The 22,911-nt window shown below is 33.7% G+C and overlaps 1 protein-coding gene across 1 annotated transcript; it reads right to left on the minus strand.

Moving 5' to 3' along the window:
• Nucleotides 1-10,127: 10,127 nt before the first annotated feature.
• Nucleotides 10,128-11,039, minus strand: LOC119086053. Its single transcript, XM_037196627.1, has 4 exons — nucleotides 10,777-11,039; nucleotides 10,422-10,559; nucleotides 10,254-10,364; nucleotides 10,128-10,194 (listed from the first exon to the last, which is right to left on the minus strand). Exons 1-4 carry the CDS (start codon nucleotides 10,966-10,968, stop codon nucleotides 10,162-10,164), a joined length of 474 nt encoding a protein of 157 aa, XP_037052522.1. The 5' UTR covers nucleotides 10,969-11,039; the 3' UTR covers nucleotides 10,128-10,161.
• Nucleotides 11,040-22,911: the final 11,872 nt, after the last annotated feature.

The following is a 22,911-nucleotide window of genomic DNA, read 5'->3' on the forward strand; positions in this document are numbered from 1 at the left end:
GTATATTTTTTGAATTATTTGGTTTCAGTAATTTTTTTTTGTATTTGAACAAACCAACGAACAAACAACGTCTCTACAGTTAAAATTCAATTTAAGATTGAAGAAAATTCTTCGTGATTTCTTTGATGTTAAATGATTTTCGTATTATGCTGAGTTCAGCCAGTGATAAATATTGTTATGAAGTAGAATGAATTATAGAAACAGAAATTTGCATAAAATATTCAACAATGTTTGAGCCTTTTTTTCCTGAAGGTAGTAGTAAAAAATCTCTTTACTAACATTTTTATTATTTGCATATACAAATTTAAATTTTTTTTCCTCAACTACCCCCGATGGAGTAATGAAATTTCAATGGGGAGGAAAAATGGCGAAAGATACAATTCATAATATTAACGCATGACATCACAAAATCTTGGTGGAGAATATGAGAAAAATTATATTTTCTTTTGTACGAAACGTTTATTATATACACTTCTGTACGTGGAAAATTCTGTTATATTTGTCACCCCTTCCCCCATATATAGTTCAATATGGATCTTTTATAATGCGAGCGAATATTTAAGCATTTACAATATATTTTGTAAGAATCCTTCTATGTCGATAAATTTGTTATTATGAGAATTATTCAGAGTATGTTCCGTTTTACGTTGTCCTTCTTTTGTTGGTTTCAAAAGAACATTCTGTTGTTCGAAAATAGCTACAGGTAATGTGTGAGATGAAGCTGAAAGGTGATTCCATTTGAGGGAGCAATAGAAATCTGCTGACACAAAAAATGTATTTCTATCGAGGTGCTGTCGAGGGGCAAACCACTCGATTTGCAATTGATTTGCCGATCTTCTCATCTTGATTGTTCTAACTTTTGTCAAAAACAAGCATTTTATCAACGAACTTCAAGCATGACTGGTACTCTAAATAGAGTACTGAAACTGGACAGTGTATCACACAAATTTTGGCACTGTAAAAAATTTTCATCAAAATATCACTCTATGTGACAGCTGTCACTCGAAGGACTTTTGCTTGATATACGTTGATTTGATATAAGATTTTAATTGAAGTGGTTCACTGTTTGTAGTTGTCTGAGGGCTAGTTCAGGTAATCGCTTGAAAAACATTACAATTTATTTCTTCTGCGTTCAATTTTTATTCTCGAATGCAACTCATTTCTAGGACACCCAGAAAAAGAAAATTCAGACAATACTCCGGGTATGTGTAAAATTCGTCAGAGAGGTGCAACATACGTCATTGGCGTACACATGGACAATGTTTTCTATACGTATTTCGATTGTCAGATTTGAATATAAGTAGGCGCTGAAACTGGCCAGTCGAAGGAAATTTTGTGCTCTTCGAAAATTTACAAAAAATTAAGAAAATTTGAATTAATTAGTGATTGAATGGCGCAAAGTTATGAACGAGACAAAGTGAAGATGATGACCGTGAAAGGCACAAAGGCAGGTCAAATTCTTATGAAGAAGTTTCTTTTCTAAAATTATTTAAAATTGATTACCCAGTTTTTTGATAATCCAAGTCCGAGAAAAATTGTTGACTCATGATCTAGAGGTCCCCGGTTCATTCCCGTAAGAGTCACTTTTTAATTTGAAGTATTTGCTACCAATAACTGCTAAAATAGATAATAACTAATACAAATTAGTAATTTGATGTATATCCACGGTAGAGTAAAGTAAACCAAGCAGGATCGCTTGATTCGACTAGGGACCTGAATTATCTAGTAGCCTTTGTGTTTTGCGAATAAAATCGATTCAATTTAGTGTTCATTTAAGTTCATTTTCATACAGAGTATTAGGTCCCTTATTTGTCGTTTCAAAAATGAACCGCTACTGCCTGGTTTATTTTACTCTGCTGTGTGTGTATCGTAAGTGAATTCAATTCATATTTTGAAATCTCTGTCAAAGCGAAATATGTCTAGCAAGTATTACATTCAAGCCCGTTGTATAACTACCTTACAACCCTTTTTAACTGGGGACACGAATGATATAAGCATAGCGCGTATGAAATTTAGTTGAGTGCATGCAACTCTTTTTTTACTGTTCAACTCATCTGCAACTCTTTTTTCCCGCATGAAACTTCTTTTGAGGGTTCACCCCTCGGGTGCTGTGTAGTGTTGTATCAAAGAAGCCAAAAAATGTAATCAATTTTCCATTTAATATTTAAAATTGATGATAAACCAAATTGTTTCCGAATCAATCGATTCCATATCCACGTAAAATATTTACCATTGCAAACTTACAAAATTCAAAAATGTTTCGTTTCCGTATAAATCATACAAATCCATCGATTGATCATTTTCTATTACATTATAACAATATAACATTTTCTTTGCGGGAAATAACAAAACTTCCGAAATTTAAAAATAAATCCACATAATACTTTCCAATCGTTTAGTTGTTTTATCCGAAATACACCTTTCATAGGCTCGTTTTGCTACCTTCCTTAAACGAAGGAGTAGAAAAAAAAAATTGTGTCTGTCATACCTCGTTTCGTTTAGACATTTTTATTTCACATTTTTTTTTTTGTTCAATTCATTCTAATTATAAACGAAATGCCATCGTTAAACGATAACCATTCACTTGATTTTCATTTACTCCTCCCAGTTAAATTAAAGAAAATCATCATTCAATGCTGATTCACCGGGAAAGTTTTTAGAAACCAGATAAAAAAAATATATTCAAACGGAAATTACACATTCACATTTTCTGCTGGCACTGCGAGTTATTTGTAAATGGTTTTTTTTTTCGTCGGTACGATTTAAAATATTATACATATACACCAATTGCAGTGTACGATAGCTATTTTTCATATATTAACCGAACACAGGAGCGGTATCATTTTTTTGTGAGTCTTATAATTTATGCCATTTCTTTATTATATATCTGAAAAAGCTGCCAAAAACGGTTCACAGACAGAACGTTGATAAGATAATCTTTTTTAATGGGGTAAATTTTAGCGCTCTGTTATAAATTTATGAGGGAAAGGAAAAGGATTTTTTTTCCTACGTAAAATGGCCTATGCCTTTTTTTTTGCTGTAACGCGAGCTAATTTTCTTTTTTAAAGAAAATGTCAATCTTTGTACGTTTGTGTTGCAGTGGCTGGTTTCAAAGAATGACACGTTATTATAATCTGAAATGCATGATTCAGATAATGTCCTAGCTATAATCATATAGAATAATGGTATAATTCGGCTTTAAAATGCTTTCCCGACCAGCAGAGTCAAATTTAAATTTTATAGCGACAAAAAAAAACGTAATTCGATTTTTGCAGTTCGTTCAACAATATTTAGCTCAACGGAATAGAAGATAGGATTATTGTTTATTTCTCGTTATACTCTATGTTTTTGTTGTATCTCACACCACGTCCCCCTCTATATTTATTTCGTATTATATCCTGCAGGGCATATGTATATACGACTTGTTTCCACCATCATTCCAGGATAGAGAATATTGTTATTGAATGGTATGATAATAGTCTACAAATTTATTTTTATTTAATATTTGAGATATAATATACATCTCGATTGACGTACTAAACAATTTGCTTGTACTCGATCGATAACTTGGAAAATTGTATTACGCTTCGGTAAATTCGGGCGGAAGCATGTCTCTAAAATACATTGTCTTATATTTTGCATAAATTTGTGTTTTATATTAATAATTTTAATTACACAGTCCTGACAATCCGATTAAGTAAATGCTGGAAATGCAGTTTGTCGGTTGTACAACATTTTCATGCTTAACACTTGTAATTTAATCTTTATTTGAAAATAGTTGCAATCAGGGGTTGTTTTGGAGCTTTACAACAATGGTACTGAGGTCATACGGATGCTTTCATGGTAAATAGGTGTTTTGGGGGCTTGGAGACATCTACGAGGAAATATGAGCACTTAAAAACTTCAACTCCGCATATCTCATCGTACATGCATTCAAATCCCCTAATAGACTCTATTTGTCCTTTTTGATCGGATCCCACAGTTCAAAGTATTTTTTTGAAATAGTTTTGGCTTCTAGGGTGGTACACTGTTTTCTAAAAGAATCCCTCCAACATTTTTGGTGACTGTTCATTAAATCCCCACATCCACTCTGTGCAATGTTTTCCTAAAACCTTAGCCTAGACAAAGCCTCTTACTCTTGCAGGAGACTTTTTTTTTATGAATTACCATCATTACAACTTAATGAAACCCTTTTACACAAAGAGTCCCTGTGTTCAATGAAACAAATTACTATATCAGCGTGGCACTACTTTCTATGCCTGAGTGGGTAGATAACACTAATTCCAGTTCCATCCCCTCGCATAGATATAAATATGAATTCGGCACTTTCCGATTTCGTAGTAAAGAATGTAACAAGAAGAAAATATGTAAAAGAAATGATAAAATGTAGGAAAATAGGCACATGGCACATTTGAATATGTAATACCATAAGAGTATAGTAGGACACGTATTCAATTTTATTTCGTTTCGAAACTGAATAATTATAAGCGTTAAAATACATGACGTTCCATTAGTGCCCACATTACATTATTTTTACACTGGATGTGTTCCAGGAGAAAATGTCGAATTTCAAAGTTTACTTCCAAAAACACTGAAAGAGCAATGGTAAATGTAATGGAATGAGCCGTATATCCAAACCTTTCTTTTGTGAATGTTGTAGAGATCGAAGCTATTATTATCGAAATATTTTATTGGTTGTTGTAGTTGGGCTTTATAATAATATCCCATCAGTATTCTTTTTATAGAAAAAGGGGCTACATCGAAGTATTACACAACTCTAAGTCGACTAAATTACCTAGGGATTAGTGTTACACTAAAATGAAATTATATTCATTAACCTCTCAGAGCCTTGACCTTGTGGATGTGTCATTTTATCCATCAACATTTCAACGTGTATGTGATGTGTTTGGCCAAGATGATCAGATGAGTCTCTAAGTAACAAGCTTCTAGTAGCTACTGTAAGTTAGGAAATGGGTAATTTTGTTGAATGTCATGAGGAATCCTTCTGATTTAGTATGTCCGTGTATGTTACTCCTCGATGCAGTTGAGTCATCTCTTAGTAACAAAGACGTCATAGGTAAGCTATGAATGTTGTATATATAGACTTAACAAATGAAGTACAAGATTAAGCTATACCAAAAAATAGTTTAAACAACTTACAGATTAAATGATTGTACTGTGACATGCTTGTGTTTATCAAAGGCCAGCCTGGTAGATTTGTGGAACAACGTTTTTGACAATGCGCTTTAGTTCATCTGTAAGACTCTCGATGTATATGACCCAAGGTGTGAAACTGAAGAAGAGTTTATATAATTTCCACAAAATTGTCGAGGATTCCACGAATTTATTCTTAAGTTTTTTGTTGGGCTAATTTAAAGCAGAAGTGTGTTTAGATACACTGACTACGAAGAAGTTAATCAGCAGCTGAAATAGCAGCACAATTAAGATTTTTTGATCAAATTTTATCTGTGCACTGAATTTTTTGAGTATCGGAGCTAAATCTCATATTTACCTTTGAAACCCACACTCATCGATACACTTTCCATGCACGTTTGGTGTCATTAGAAAGCTAAGGCCAGTAGCAATTAGGGGAAAGAGTTGTTTTTGGTTTATTGTTTTTGTGGCTTTTCGGATGCACAAGAACCGTCAGAAGTTCGCCTAAATAATCAAACTTTTACCCATACTTTCAAGTGCTCGTAACTCGTCAGTTGTGCATTTTACCCCTATATAAGACTATTTCGCCCAAAAGCGCATGCCATTTGGTTTAACTGTTGTTTTGCTTGAAATTGATCAAAAATGCAACAACCTTTCTAACGACACCTCACACGACCTTTAACGTGTCGTGTAGCCGGAGAAATTTCCATAAGGAAAGAGTATGTCTTCGGTTTTCGATCACCTCCTCGCTAGGCAATGACGAAGTTTAAGAAAAAAATGTTTGGCTTCTAGGGACCAATACCGATCTAGGAACATATTAAAAAGGCTACTGGAAAATGCGTCTGATTTCGGCAGGTCGTGTTTCAAAAGATTCCCTCTTTATCCTGATTTTACACAATCTTCATACCAGTTCAGCTGAATCTATATCACGAGAATATCAATATCAATGGAGGACCAGAATATTGTGTTAGTCTCCTAATGAAAATCATGTCCTGACCGTAGTGAGTTTTCTGTTTGTCATAATGATATTTCAATTGAGTTGAAGCACTTAGGTAAATTCAAATATCACAACACATTGGCGACCTTAATCTTCACAAAATCTTGATTATTTTCTAACAATATTCAAATACAATGACATTTGCCCAGTTTGTCCTAAGGCTAAGCTTAGCTCGTTCGTTTGAAGAGTTAATCAACAGTATGTCACCAGGGCCTATTTTAGAAAAACAATTTCTAAAAATTCTAAAAAATTCCAGAAAGATTTCTTCAATTTTATATATTTTTCTGAATTAATGAGGAAGTTTTTCATATTTCTCTTCTATTAAATAGGCCCTGCTTCACTTTTTAGTTTGTAGACACGTGACAACAAGATCTACAGACAACCCAAAATTAAACTAAATAATTATAGGGAAATCCATCCCAAATACATCTACAAAATATTGTCAAAAACACAATATTTCCATGGAAATTACTCACAATTCAATTAAACGTTGAGAAGTGATTGGGGCCCTCAAAATAACCCACCTCAATTTTCCTTTGACATTTATTAATTTTTCGTTTCATGAAAAATTATAACATCTTTTCAATCTACTTTTACGTAGACTGGCATAGATGCCTAATAAATAGTACATAGCTACAAGCAAAAATTGAATATTAAAGCAATAAATGGTGTATGGGGAAAAACAAAAAAAAATACTTACGTTTCGTCCCTGGAGCTTCGTATATTTATAATTGGATCACATATTTGTGTATACTCTTGCTGATTTTGTTTGTATGTGTAAACATGGAAAGGGGGAGTCTATAAAAACCATCTGCTTTTTCGCAAATCGTTACTTGTCCCCTTGTATGTCGGTAAAAGGTATTAACGAATTTCGCAATATAGAACTGCATGGAAATGTTTGCACATGGTCTTTCCGTGGACGACCCCTTACATTTCATCTATGTGAATATTTGCGTTTCCCTTTTTTTTGCATTTGATTGTTTTTCTATCATACCGTCCGTATTTCGTTAAAGTAATGCCACAAACACATATAGCTTTCGTCAAGAATTGACAAGGGTTTGTTTTTCCTTATGACTTGATAAATATTATTAAAATGAGGGAGACATATTGGTCATAACTGTTCTGTTCTGGTGCATGCTCACCTCACAATAAATATCTGAATCTGAAATTAGTAATGACAAAGAATGGAGCAGAAGATACGAAGGGTTTTTATTATCTATGAGCTGGCAAGATTGAAGGACTTTTGCAATAAAATTTTAAGAATGTAACGTTCAGGCAACATCAACATTTTCTCAAAATTAAATCACACAGGGTCTAGAACATAGAATTATGAAAATTATAAGAGCAACAAATGCATCAATTTTTGTGAAGGAGCCGGTGTACTGTCTTAGGGTTCTTTTCATTTTTCAAACATTAATTTCAACACCCATCTCCCGGTCAACTCGAGAAAGTATTATTATTATCTACCGGCTAATCAATCGAGAAATTTCGATTATACTCGTCGCTGTGAGTGAAGCAAATTTATTATCGCATATTATGAATATAAAGACGAAGTTTTTACCAGGCGACAAAACATCATCGACAAGACACTTTGAAAATGTAACTCATGAACCGGATTCTTCCGATAAAGAACTAAAAATTTTCTATCGTAAAACGGATTGGTACAAACGAAAGACTTTATTCAAGATCAATTCTGATCCTAGGCGAACCAATTTCACAATCAACTCGAGAAAGTATTACTAATTTCGACGCCCATGAAAAATTCGTTACATAGCCCGGGATAAAAATGAAAAGTCTCGTTTTCGTGTGTTTATTGAACTTGGCTACGCCTCGGATCAAGGGCCATCTCAATAGAACAAACTGACAAATTAAAATGAAAAATCATATATTTGAATGTGTGTGTGACAGCTCCGTGTACAGACAGTACTCGGGACTCTTAATGTCCAAAGTAAAGCGACTCATAATGTCAAAATCAAAGCAAAGTTGACGTTTTCGTGTTAGTGGTGTGTGTGACATAATTTTTCAATGAATTTCGGTCATAATTCGTCTAGGTAGTCTATGTCTCGGATAAACCATATTCACACAAAAACTCTACTTTTCATATTTGCGATACCTTCGTCTCGACAGAATTTTCTATCGCAGTCAGGCCTAGACCAGCCATATGAGGCGACTTGGAAAAACACAAGTGTGCCCTTAGTAATTTTATTAAATAGCCAGTCCGGCCCTGATCGCAGTATTTTTACTTGATAACCGATATGAAAGAGAAAAGGTGCTCTATTGAAGATCATTTAATTTATTAAACGAAGCTATTGGTATCTGCAATTAAACGATCAAATCATGCTCGGAGCAAGCAGGCGTGACGCAAGTCCACTACCAAAAAAGTTTTTTTTTAGGACGGCGGAGCATATATACAGCAACTTCTTCCCCAGATGTTGAGGAACATATTGTTAGGAAAATTGTTAAAAAATGTATTGAAAGAATTTAAACGGAAGAAAACCGAATCATCTGCCACTTGTGAAGCAAATTTCTTTTTTTTTAATTTTCTTTCGCAAATTTTTTGGGTCTTTTTTTCTTTTTTGCGTACGGCGTCACCTTCAGCAATATCAGTTATTATTTTGTAAGGAAGATAAAGGACTTGCGTCACATTTACCCTTTAAGGTTTTTTTGACTGATTTTGAATACCTTCAAAATTTTGTTCAAGCGCTGTGAAATTCTTACAAACATTTTTTAAGCGAAAATTGATCTACAATCTACATGTATTCAGGAGCAAAAATTATAATTTCAAAATTATATTTCAAAATTCCATATTTTAGCATTCAAATTTTATTATTCGGTTTAAAATTCGAAAATAATTCATAAGAAAATAGACGGGCTTTACGAAAACAAATACGGTGCAAACAATTGATCGACATTGAATAATAAAGGCAGTTTTTGTTTCAAAACGTGCTATAAACTGTAATCATATTCTAAAATATTCATAATAAGTGTAAGTTAATGCAAGTCTCGTTTTCCCGTCATTTGCGCCATGTCTTTTATGCGACCATATTGATTGCTTCGACGTCATTGATATCAGGCATATTCCGATTATTTGTACTTGATTGCCATATCAAGCCAATAAAACTCATTTATCAATCATTCCATTCGTTTTTGGATGTATTTCGAAATTGCAAATGTGCACGGCTCCAAAGGACAAAGGTATAATATAAGATTATGCACCTCTTGCCGAAATTGTTATCAAGGCGTGTGGACATTGCGGGTCAAGCCGAAGGCGAGTTTATTTCAGATGATCGTAAGCGATGGTAAGCGTTATGGAGTCAGCCAAACCCCAATTTGGTTAAACAAAGTATCAAATTTTAATGTTATGTGCCGATACGTTCTGTTCTTAAAATGTTATACAATGCAACGACTCTTGCGAATCTCTCTATCAAGCAAACTACAATTATTAAGGTCTGTGAATCTTAGATGTATTCTATTGTTTTATAAGCCTTCAAAGGCATCGTTGCTTAGCTAAAATTGTAGCCTACATTTGTGTGTCTGGTATTTCATTTTTGATGATATCTTTCCATATGAATGCTTTTCGAGGAAAACGTACGATATAACTCGCTAAATTGCCTAAAATCTGCCGTCCGCAACAGATAAAATAAACCAGGCAGTACTGCTTGACTAGGAACCTGAATTAAAAGCCTTATAATTTGCGAATACAATAAATTGATTAAGTTTGTGTCAGTGTTCACTTGAGTTCATTTTCATACATTAAATTAGGTCGCTTATTTGACTTTTCAAAAATGAGCCGCTACTGCCTGGGTTATTTTACTATGCCGTGGTATTTAACACCACACACCATACGAATCATAAAAACACCAATTGTAATCACTCAGACCATTTTAATCATATGAATAAATCCAGTTTCGAAGTAATTCGAAGTAAAATTGGTTTTTGATAATCCAAATAAAAAGGTTATCCAAATAAGTTCATCAATCTGAGCGACACATATATTACCCGTTGAGAAATTAACTGAAGTTGAACAATTTCTTTATGCATATCTGCGAAAAGTAATTCAAATTTAAAACGATTTACGCAAAAAAGTAATGTCTCATTTTACCCCAAGATCACAGGGTACGTTCTCGCCGAATAGTAGGTGAACAATATTCACTTCAAAAGCGTGGCTCATTCTGTAAGGTGACATGGTCCCGCTGATTAGGCACGACAGTCCCTAAACAATATTTCCATTAGAATTTAGACGAAATTGGCAAATAATCCGAAGGTGTACCTCTGATCTGTCTTCTGGGGATCCTTCAATTAAATCGCAAATATTGAAAAATACCTCTTGAATTGAAAACGATGTATCCATTGGATCTTCAACATGCCTGTTTTTCGGACAACGGGCTTCTGAACTGACTCGAAGAAACTGTCGTAAAATATGTCGAATTCAATTAGCATTTTTCACACAAAGATTGCAAACATTTTTCATTCGTTAAGTGAATATTCAAATAACTAATTAAGCTTATGAAGTTATTGGACTTGTTTACAATAAATGACTGCAATACCTCGCTCACATTACATTCTCAGCCCAAATAACAAATTGGTTCGATTGAGTTCTAATATAATTTTAATCGCTTTTATACCTGATCGGATATCGGTTCATGACAATCAATAATTTTTTGCCACAGATCAGTATTGTTTTTCTGCTGACATGCCATTGCAGTTGCTGCTAGCAGTTGTTGTGTCGATATACATGCGGCTGTAAGAGCACTTGTGTCTTGTGCACTAATTTGCTGTACACACCAAATTCCGACAATGAAGTATAACACTTTCATTTTAGAGATTTTTAAAGAAAATATGTGAGAGCTCGATCTACACTGTCGAATTAAGCGTTGTTTTGTGACTTTTATAGTTAAATTCGTTGAGTGTATAGCACACCTGAACAAATAATGTGTCTTTCCATACTTGAACAAATAATGTATCTTTCCATACTTGACAAGTTTAAGGTTTTTCGAATAATTTTTGGATAGTCTTCGTAGGAATGATTACATGGTATGAGACCTAATGACATTGATTCCAAAACGGTAGTAGACATTTTTCACAACACTCAAACTATCTAAATTAGGAATTCCGTGACACAAAAGTGCTACTGGAGATTACGATTTTGATTTATAAGTCGATGAATGGAAACATTTCGACTTTAAGAGTCAGTTCGCCAATTCGTGAGACAAATTTTCAATTTATGAAACAGGCTCGCTCCTATATTATTGAATTATAGCTCATTCGATTTGTCGTTCAATTCTAGCGAACACGTATCTGCCATTTTTTTTTTTTTCAAATAAAATACACTTTGGGTGTAATGTGTCTAAGTGTCATGCGATGTCAGTTGATGGTGATCAAATTTTTTTTAGCAATAACTTGAAGATTGAAACTTTGTAGGATTGTTGGCCTATCCACGGCCGACAATTTGACCCCATCCTCTGACGTCCGCACTCACCATGGCCAGCCATCAGTCAAAATATAGTCAACTTTCAAATACATCATTGTTCTGATGGGCCGACCACATATTATGGTAGCTGACCTCAGCCATCATCACATACCAAAATATTACCTCAGAAGATTTCTGTTGCACGGATCGCGAACCATTTGAAAAAAAGTTGACCTTTTAATCCGCTGTTAAGGAGATGAGGCTACTGTTTATAAAATGTCAGTTAATTACAATGATTAATATCTCAATCAGTCCTCTCAAAGGCTCTATACCAGGCAAAAGTTGACCGATTTTTAAACGTCGGATTCGTTCCTTACATCCGCCGTTTATACAATGACAACAAATGAATGAAGGTAATATGGATTTTTATTGTGCGCGAAATTTTTGTGGAATTTTTTTTATTTTTATTTTTTTAAGGTATTTTAGGTTTTAGGTATTTAGAGTGATATATATTTGATCACCCTAAATACCTAAAACCTAAAATACCTTAAAAAAAATAAAAATAAAAAAATTTCCACAAAAATCATTTGCGTTTTCAAAAATTTCGCGCACAATAAAAATCCATATCACCTTCATTCATTTGTTGTCATTGTATAAACGGCGGATGTAAGGAACGAATCCAACGTTTAAAAATCGGTCAACTTTTGCCTGGTATAGAGCCTTTGGTCCTCTGCATACAAAATTTGTTGCTAATAGTTCATAGCCTATTTTAGGAATTAAATTCCCAAAAATTCCAAAAATTCTTGAAATTCTCGAAAATTCCCGAAAATTATAGAAATTCCCGAAAATTCTCGAAATTCCCGAAAATTCTCTAAAATTCTCGAAAATTCTTGAAAATTCCCGAAATTCTTAAAAATTGTTAAAACACTATAAACTCGCTCCGTTTCGATTTTATTGTTCTTCAAAGTGTGGCATTACATATTTCAAGGGACAAAGAGCTATTTTTAAGATTTTTCGATTTTCCGATATTGGTGTCACCGCCTTCGTGATCAACTCAGAGGTGTCTTAACCTGTTATTTCAGAACATTAATAGAACTGACGTGTATGAGGTAAAAGTAAAAATTTTAGTTCACAGTTCGTAGTTTTTACCAATGAATATACATACTAGTTATGGCAGATTCATCAAAATCTGTCGATTTATACTGAACGCACTCATTATTTTTGTCAAGATAAAAACAAGCGTTAAAATCCGTTTTGAAAATCGTTATTTCCTCCGAGGTGACATTAGACCGTACCTGGATGATTTATCCTGCATTTGTTTTTACGCTAAGAGGGATTCTTTTGAAAAACAGCCTACCGAAATCGGACGCATTTTCCAGTCGACTTTTTTATATGTGTCTAGAAAGGTATTCGACCCTAGAAGCCAAAACCACTTTCAAAAAAATTCTTTGAAGTTTGTGTGGCTGGTGAAAGGTGATCAAAAACCGAAAACTTGCGTTTTTCTTACAAAAATTTCTCCAGTTACACGATTCGTACAGGGTCGTGTGGGGTGTCATTAGAAAGGTAATCATGTACTATTGAGCCGTATAAGAACTTATTGTGTTTAAAATTCATCGACACTGAAATATGTGCAGTTGAAGTTTTCAACCGAAGACTTACACTGTTCTTACTACGATGAAATAGAAGTTGAAATGTTTAGGTGTACATATTTCATCATAGATGCATCCAAACTTCATAAGAAGTTCTATTTGGCCGAAAAGCACATTAAATTACCTTTCAAATGATAACCCACACGACCATGTACGTTTTGTGTACCACGAGAAATTTCAGTAAGAACAGTGTAAGTCTTCGGTTGAAAACTTTAACTGCACATATTTCAGTCTCGATGAATTTTAAACACAATAAGTCCTTATTTGGCTCAATAGTACGTGTGATTACCTTTCTAATGACACCCCACACGACCCTGTACGGCTGGTGTAACTGGAGACATTTTTGTAAGAAAAGTGCAAGTTTTCGGTTTTTGAACACCTTTCACCAGCCAAACAAACTTCAAAGAATTTTTTTGAAAGTGGTTTTGGCTTCTAGTGTCGAATACCTTTCTAGGCACAGATAAAAAAAAGTCCACTGGAAAATTCGTCCGATTTCGGTAGGCTGTTTTTAAAAAGAATCCCTCTAATTCAATGTTCGAGCTTTTTATTTTTCACTTCTTGCTGCGCTGTGGCATTATTTTCAAGTGATCAGCTTTCTTTTTCTACATGATTTACGTTATTGAAAGTAATATGATAGCGCAAACAAATGAAGATCAGCTCAGCACTGAAAGTAAGGTCTGTAGTTCTAAATGTTTCATTTTAGACTTCACCATTCATGTTTCCTATCAAAACAATTTCTTTTTGTAAATGTTCGGTTTTAATACCTTGACGTGCGAATTGAAATTTTCCCTTTTAACTCATGGACTCTTGCACTCATCAAACTAAAAAATTTGGTACGTATTTTTTACGAGATTAGGCAATATAAAGTTAATTCGCTAACTCTCTATAGTTTTTATGATAGATTACAATTTCTCTTCAGACAATAATTGTCCATTCAGTGACCGAGCTCAGCACCTATTTTTTCCAGCGCCTCGGGCACGGTACCGAATCTCCCATAGGGTAATACGTCTCTGAGTGGTTTAAAGGTGTCTTCGACGAAGCACCGGCAAAGAAAACTGTGGAACAAAGTCCGAAAATTCAATTTTAATTTTTTTCACTTCCTGTCGATACAATGTCGATATCTTTTTTAGTTGCTTATTCTAGAATTGTTATCAGTTTACTTAAATCGGAAATTAAAATCAACGAATTGTTGAGCGATGGTATATTTTACTTGCAATGAAATTCTCGAAATTCCCGAAAATTCTGTAAAATTCCCGAAAATTCTCGAAATTCCCGAAAATTCTCGAAATACCCGAAAATTCTCGAAATTCTCTAAAATTCCCGAAAATTCTTTAAGAAATTACCTAAAATAGGCTATTAAATAGCTTCATAAAAGTATTCTTCAATAAGAAGTTTAAATACATGAGAGATGGCGGTTCACTACAGAAAGGAGATTTTGATGTAATAATGACGTCAAAAGACTGGAAAATTTGCAAAACAAAACTGATCAATTTGCAGTAACTCGAGCTCTGCTGTCCGATCTTTGTTATTTGAAACGACTCCTTATGAAAGTTATTGTGGATGTTTAAAATTGGATTTAACAGTCTTTGACATTTTTGATGGTCAGACTCTTCATACTAATTGACTCACTCATGATACTGATTACCGATGACTTTAGTGTATTATAATGTAGTATGGTAATATCGATGTTGATTATTGTGGTGACAAAATTGTGGTAAATTGCGATAGACCCACGGACGTACATGCACATTATTATCCAACCAATCTGCTTTGATGTTACACCATGTCGAAATTGGAACATTATTATTATTGGAAATTAAACTTTATTATTTCAATCGATTGCGGTGGCGTTTTAAAATTTGCGTCTACCACTGAAATAATGGATCCCCTGGCGAAATTTCAATATCCAATAAAATGGATAATGCCGAGCAAAAATCTATATATTCTAATGAAATACACCTAAACTATACAATTTGAAACTATTGCGAACCATTGTGAAAGGTGATGGTTATAGCAACCCTACACGACAGTTCACATAAAAGTTGTATTGAAAGTTCTGCAAACTTTAACTTGTGGTTGAAATATGTCATGTGCTTCTGTAGAGACAGATCCCTTTCAGTGCCAAATTTATTTCCCCATATTTGGACCAAAAAGTTTCAATAAATTTCGATTATACATAACTGCTACCCCATAATACCCATTAGGTTTATATTCACATAATATTTCGAAGCACAGTAGCATTTCATACATTTCAAACTTTTTGGGATTTAATTACAAATGTTTTTGACATGCATTTTATATTATTTTTCATTTGGGAACACAACAAAAAAAATGAGGACGAAATATAAGACAAAATTTGTTGAAAACCATCAAAACATTTTATCGGAAAAGAGAATTTTAATTAAAATCGATTTTGAGGTTCCAAAGAAAAAGAAAAGAATCACTCGTACCGAATTGAAACTTCTCCTTACTGTGAAACTTTAACTAAATATACACGAGATTCTCTGAGCAAGTATTTTACTTTAACATTGAATTGCACGCAGTCCTCCCACGATTTAAAAATCCTCCTATTTTAGGAGTTTTGGTAGGTTTTTAGACTTAGGCTTTAAGAGATTTTTAGGAGCTTTTGTTCCCTGGGAACAATATTCATTTTTTAACAACCTTTTATATTTCCTTGTACAAATAGCTCGATGTAGAAGGCCCCTATTTTTGTGATAAATTCATCATTGTACGAATTGCACTCCCCTATTTTTTGTAGAAGACTCATATTTTTCCTTTTACAGTGGCTATTGCTGGAAAGTCTATTTCTTGTAACATCCTTTGCATTATTACATGGAAAGTATACTTCTTCGTTCCAGTATGTAGCAAAATTAAACTCACGAAGCGGAGCGGAGCGAGCGAGTTTTTGTTGTTGTTTATACTGACTTTCGATGATGCAACAATAGGAAACTTCACAACTCTAAAAGTATAAAAGAATCTCTGATCCGAGCAAATAATTACGAAAAGGCTATTTGCACAAAGCGCGATTAGTCTTTATTTGACTGTTCGCAATTTGTGCCGAATGCGAAATTTTTGAATTCCTAGATTTGTTCAGCCTACAGGGAATCTTCTGACCAGAAGTAGTAATAATTCATGGGGTAGAAACTTTCTGGTGAAGAGGTCTCTATTAGCGGTAAGAACTGATCGGGAAATATCTAAATAGATAGGTACATTATGTCTGCAAACTTGAAGTTAGAATTTTGGCATGGTAATTAGCGTGGGTCGAATCGACACAGAAATGAGATTTTTTTCTGCTCCCCTTCAAAAAATCTATTTATAGTACACCATAGAATGTACTTATCAATAATTGTTACAAAAAAAGTATGGTCCTGACCCAGCGCCATCGACTACAAAAAATGCAACACCATTGGTAATTCAAACTTTCGAACTCACGACTCGCTAAGGGTGTCGCATTCTGCGTACTTTATCCTAAAATTTTCTCCAAATTGTTGAGGACAATTGCTATTTGTGACGCAAATTTTGTTGGTAACTTTCTTGAGTTCAGTCGAAGCATTAATTGCATGGTGATTGGAGCCATAGGGTGAAGTCAAATGCTTTAAATATGCTCCGCAGTTAGCCACTTTGAGGGGCACTGTCGTCAATTGCCTACACACTTGTTCCTTACTTTAGTCCCTGGGTGGAGTCAAAGTTAACGATGTTTTTCTCGTCATTCTAAAATGTAATGTTTGATAAAATGTGAATAAAAGTTTGTCGATATGTGATTGCGACAGCTATTTTAATGGAATTCAGGACAGGAATCACTGTACTGGCCGAAAATGTTTGGAACTAATAAAAAACACTTTTATTAAAAATGTTTTTCTAAGAAAATTATTTCACAAACATCATGTGGATCGGCAGTATCTGAATCAAAAATGAATAAGCACTAACATTTTACAGAATTAAATTTCAAATAATATTTCAAAAATAATTGTTTTGTTGAGATCGAAGAATAAAAAGCGTAAGGGCGAAATTTTTCAAGTTATTTTACTCATCCACTAACTGGATTGATCTTGATCCTGATTTATATAAGTTTAATTATATTTACGATGTCTCATTTGGCGATTTTAGGAACATTTTTAAAATTTTAGGAGTTTTAGGAGGTGTGGGAGGCCTGACACGTATACGTACGACGCAGGATAGCTTTTAATAAAGTTTTAAAGAAAACTAACCAATATCTAAGATTGTTTATTGTTCAGAAAGTCAAAAGATCTAACAATGAGAAAATCATATTCAACTTAAAAATGAAATCAGTAGAGCGAATCAGATAACTTAGTGGGTTAATATGTCTTTCCACGGTTCTATTCATATTTGCTCGCAAACGCAACGACAAAAGGAAATCGACTGTAATTTCATTACAATTACATGTCTGCAAGTTTGCATTGCATTTTGTTTATTCGATTTGTGATATCCACAAATTTAAAGCAAATACACATCCGATTGAACGACATAACAATCATCGTCATTTCCACAGAATATTTATGCATTGTCAATTTAATTTTTGCTGAAATATTCATAGATTCAAAGATAGAAAAATCGATCGTATTAAAATATGATAAAGTCAGTAGCGGGGTAACAAGTCTAGGGCGTTGAAATGCAAATAAAACTCATTCTTTTACGCATCAGCATTTATATCCTCTACCGTTAACAAATGGTTTCCAAATCAATGAAGTGGACAATTTTAATGGGGAACAAAAATACGCGCCACTGGTAAGGCGCGTTGAATTCTCGAATTGCTTAATTTTGTCCTATATATAATACTATCGTCATGGTGAATGTTAAAACCACATGAAAAGAAAGAAGCCATATTTTCAACGGAGTAAGAGATTTTAGTGAGTATACCGTGCATTTGAATGCAAACATAATTTAGGATTACATATCAGTTTTCGACGATATGAACAGAATCGAGAATCATCGCATAACATGAGTTTTTCACTCAAAAATGTTTCGATAAGTAAACGTTGAGCTGAATAATTTTTTTGTTGAATTGATGGATACCATGGTTTAAATGTCGAATTTTCCAACAATTTTTTTTAATTCCGAAATAATGCATCTGAAGGGTCAGTTGTAATTTGAATTTTTATGTAATATGTTGGAAGCAAAATTTGTTTTAAGTGGATAAAGTGTAAGTGGGTTAAGTGGGTAAAGCATTGAGCTTAAATACAAAATATACTCACATTCAAAAATACTTTCAATGAGGCTTTGTGTGAATGATAAATAAACAAGCAAAGTAATTAAATGACATCATCACTTTTAAGAAACATGTTAGTGTTAGAAAAGGTATTAATTTTAATTGATCCCGGCTCGACGCGTCAAGTCTTTTTGTTGATTAGACATTCTTTCATTTTCTTAAGTCTAAAAGCTTTAAAGTCGAAAATGTATAGGGAAATGATGTTTCGAAACTAAAGCTCAAACGTAATAGATTTTTGTACAATTCTATTACATTTCTAGTACACTCGTCTTAAATTTGCGATCTATTTTTTTGTGAACTGACACCAGAGTGAAGTTATTCCACGTGGAAATAGGGCGCAAAGAATGCAGTACTGCATAACCGAGGTTTCCTATTGTACAGTGCACTCAAAAAGATTCGAAAGCTGATTTGAGTGACTCCCGCTTTTGGTTTCAAACATTAAAAGTGAATTTAGTGAAAAATACTACAGTCAACGATTTTCAAATAAGTGTAATACAGTGCAGTGGTAAAACCATATATTTGTTTGTATGAGGGGATCAGCTGAAACGAAATACGTCACTTATTTCAAAGTCGCCGACTGTAGAAATGAAATGTTCTCAAACAATGGTATTATTGCGTGTTTCCCCAAAAAAACATTAATAATTAATTGACATTGTGACATCGATACACCACCTTAAAAGTGTACCATCCGTGGATTAGTCCGCATGTAGTATTTTGATGCATCAACAAAAGCAATTCATGATCGATAGATATTTGTAATTTGTGATACACCAACGCACTTCAAGCATGAGTGGTACTCTAAATAGGGTACTGAAACTGGACAGAGTATCAAACAAATTTTGGCGCTGTAAAAAAAACGGACATTTCTGCGGAAACTTTCCTAATAAGCGAGTACAAACAAAATAACAAAAGGAAATAAATTAGGGAAGCCGTATGGCTCATATTAATTTAATTGTGATCGGTAACCTTTTAGAAATGGCAAGCGTAAGACAACACAGCTAAATGATTTTAACGTGTATGTGGTCGGTATGGTGCTATTACTAAACAAGATAATAGGACACTAAATGAATCATTAAATGCTTACCGATAAGATATCGATATAATAGCTATTTTGCTAACTAGTAAGTAAATTGGGTTGTTTTACACAATAGATGTGACATATCGTACTAACCTATTCACAATTTGTTTACCAAAAACATACTTTCTGCAACTGCGCTGCGAAAACTGAACTTTTTCATGCGTGATTTGGGTGGCGATCAAAGGGTCTTTTTTCTCTGTTTTCTATGTTACACGATGTGGTTATCAAACTCGCTTCGCTCCTTTGATAACATCTTATCTAGTGACAAAAACTACCACTTTTCGCAACTAGTTGCATAAATAACTATTATAATACTTTGACTATTCGCATATTGTGCATTGTGCATTTTCGTCGGAGGTAGAGAAGAAAGTTCATACTATGCCAAAATTTGAAAACTCTTATTTTTGTCGATTGTGAGACTATGTAGTTACATTGGAGGTCACACTTGGGTTGTCATACTTGTGAAAATTGCGGCTTGGGGCATTTACACAGTTATGAATCTTGCTATTTTTTAGTTTTATTCTAGTTTTCGAACCAGGTTTTCTCTGATTTATCCACCCCTTGAGCAGCATCACTCACTATAACCCGCTGGTGTGAGTTCGGCAGCTAACATGCCTGTTTTGATGGTACCTATATGGTTTCATTCGGAACAAATTTGGTTTCTCTGAACTGAAAATATCACAGATCAGGCTCATGCTAGGCTCATAATATTAAATTGAACTTCTGCTCTACGTGTTTCAGAAGCGTACATAACATTAAAATAAGTAATTATAAGCCCTCAAACGTATCGTGAAATTAAATTCATATACAACGTAGAAGCATACATGCATCTGCATTATATTTCAGACAATATTATTTCATAGACTTTATTCGCCGCAAAGATTCATACAAAATAAATTCCCTGTGTTCATTTCTAAATAATGTTCCACATTCTCTGCTAACATCACAATAGTCTTAAAATTGTCTGTGTGCCGTCTATGAAAACGAAGGATGTCATAGCAATTTCTATTATTTAATGAGTTGTGCTTCCGCAGTGGTCTGCTAAAATTGTTCTAATTTATTGTCATGCATTATAGTTGTATACCGATGTGCAACGTCTAACCGAAAAAGATATTAGAACTTCCCATGTGTAACTAGAAATTTAATTGAAGTACGAAAGGAAAATATAATTCAGATGCATTCAATGAAAATGGTCAGTTTTCACAAGCAAGAAAAAAAAGGTGAAAACAAATTCACTCACTTGAACAAACATTCTAAACGATATTGAACGAAATTCCTGGTTTCTTTTTCATTCCCCCAATTGACTTGATTTGAGTTGAAGTTCCTATTTCTCAATCACTTTCTCCCTTGATAAAAATCTAAATGGCTAATTACAAACAAGTTTGGTTCTGCCAACAAGTATAATTCATTCGGTGTGAAGTGCTATATACATTTGTACAAGTTCCCATAACTCTGTGTGGGGCAACAATGGAACGAGGAAACGAGGGTGTTGGAAGGCGAATTTGCTGTAAACAACCAACTATGTGGAATGAGAAATTTTATTTTATAGAAATCAACTTCAACTTCAATTGGTTTGTTTTAAAGTTTAATGTAAAATAAGGGTTGTTTGCTCGTGTATTATTGTCGGTTATATACCTGACATCCTAACAGGTTTTCGAGTTTATTTTCCCCATATTTATGAGACAGCATCGAGCCGCCCATTTCTGTTTAAAAGGCACACATCCTATTTGATATTTTCTTATTTTATTTTCTAGTTTTATTTATTAATTTAGAAAATAGAAGAACTTAAAAGCCCAAAGATATATGGCGCGTATAGGAACCATTGTACTGTTTGCGAAACTTCATGGATAAATACCTGATTTTTGTGGGGAAAAATCGTATACTTCGCGTAGAAAAAAAAAGTAAAAAAAAAAATTTGAAAGAAAAGTTCAGTTACTACCGTGATGATGCCATGAAAGTGGATGAAGCGATGAATAGTTTGTGTATTATATAACACACAGACTTTTCAATTGAAATGGCTAGAACAGTTTTTAGAAAGACGATATTTACGATAAATTTTTTTTTTAGCTCATGGGGTTGAATGAGAGTAAAATGGTATGATGATATATCCATAGATGATGTTTGCTTTCGCATTGCATTCATATGGCTGTTATATACGAAAGTTTTCATTTTTTTTTTCAATACGGTGGAATTCTATCATTTATGTGGAAAGATTGAACATTGTGAAAGGCAAGCGAATAATATAGAAAAACGCTTTCAGTCGATGATTTTTCTCAGATTCGTTGTAAATGGGAAAATGATGTTGTCGAGTGTAATATGTGTGCAGTGTGCATTGCATCTATATGTTTTTATGTACCATGTAACATGAGTGAACGTGGTGGACGTATATTCAGATTGAATTCAGAAAAATGGTTCGCTAATTAATTAAGGAAATGAAAGCATGTCGGCTGACGTATTTGGGATTGATGATTTCATTTAATGGTTGAATTTATTTTTAAAACATTCTTTTCAAACGCATTGAGAGTTCTCTACGAAAAAATGCAACTAGTCTTCATACATACTGTCCAATTTGAAATGTGGGTTGCACGATTCGTTTCTCTAATATTGATTTCGTAATATTCTTAATTATATTAATGAATTGTCGTATCTCTAAATGTCAGAAAACACATTGAATTCTACCCTTAAGAAATATTTCGATGTTATGTCGAGAGTGGGTAAGGGATGATTGAATGTTTCACAGACAGTAATCATATCTATTTGTTTTATTTATTATTCAACGTTTATAGTCAGTGTAATTATCTAAATAAATTTTGATCAAAATATTTCCAAGAGTAATGAAAAATCTGTTACTTCGTTTGTTTTAACATACATTTTGCTATAAAAGACTACATCAACTCAAGCCTTTTGTTTATTTTTGCTGTTGCTGTCGATAACATAAGAAGATGACATGAGACATGAGATGACATAGTTGTATATGATTGTAACACGTGGTTCTGTAGTATATGCTGTCGATCTCGAGTGGTGACGCACTTCCACCTAATCCCATTTAATCCAGAAGTGTGTCGCCTCTCGGTCGATCTTAAACCAACCTCTATCGGGGAATTTTAATTCTGAAAAATCCAAAAAGTCAGAAAAAATTCAGAACTTTTTTTGGAACTTTTCTAAATTTTCAGAATAGTAATTCCCAAAAATAGGCCCCGTATCAGACTTGTGCCTCATTGACATTTTCTTTCTCGTTTTAAATACTGTCTGATACGGTCAGATAAGAACCTGCGTAAATGAAGAGGCCGACTGGAAATTTTATCATTCAAAATACTGATATAGGTGCTATTTGCTCTTGATGACACCAATAAAAGGAAGTAGTACGCTAATGGAAGTAGGTGGGACAGAGTTTGC

This window comes from Bradysia coprophila, chromosome IV, assembly GCF_014529535.1.
Source record: "Bradysia coprophila strain Holo2 chromosome IV, BU_Bcop_v1, whole genome shotgun sequence".
Lineage (NCBI taxonomy): Eukaryota > Metazoa > Arthropoda > Insecta > Diptera > Sciaridae > Bradysia > Bradysia coprophila.

What these genes read in the sequence shown, in the direction of transcription:
- LOC119086053 (XM_037196627.1), bottom strand. Translation starts at nt 10,968, where the DNA reads ATGAAAGTGTTATACTTCATTGTCGGAATTTGGTGTGTACAGCAAATT. An exon ending in ATGAACCGATATCCGATCAG is followed by an intron (nt 10,560 to 10,776) that starts GTATAAAAGCGA and finishes ATTTTACGACAG; the next exon opens with TTTCTTCGAGTCAGTTCAGA. An exon ending in CCCCAGAAGACAGATCAGAG is followed by an intron (nt 10,365 to 10,421) that starts GTACACCTTCGG and finishes AATATTGTTTAG; the next exon opens with GGACTGTCGTGCCTAATCAG.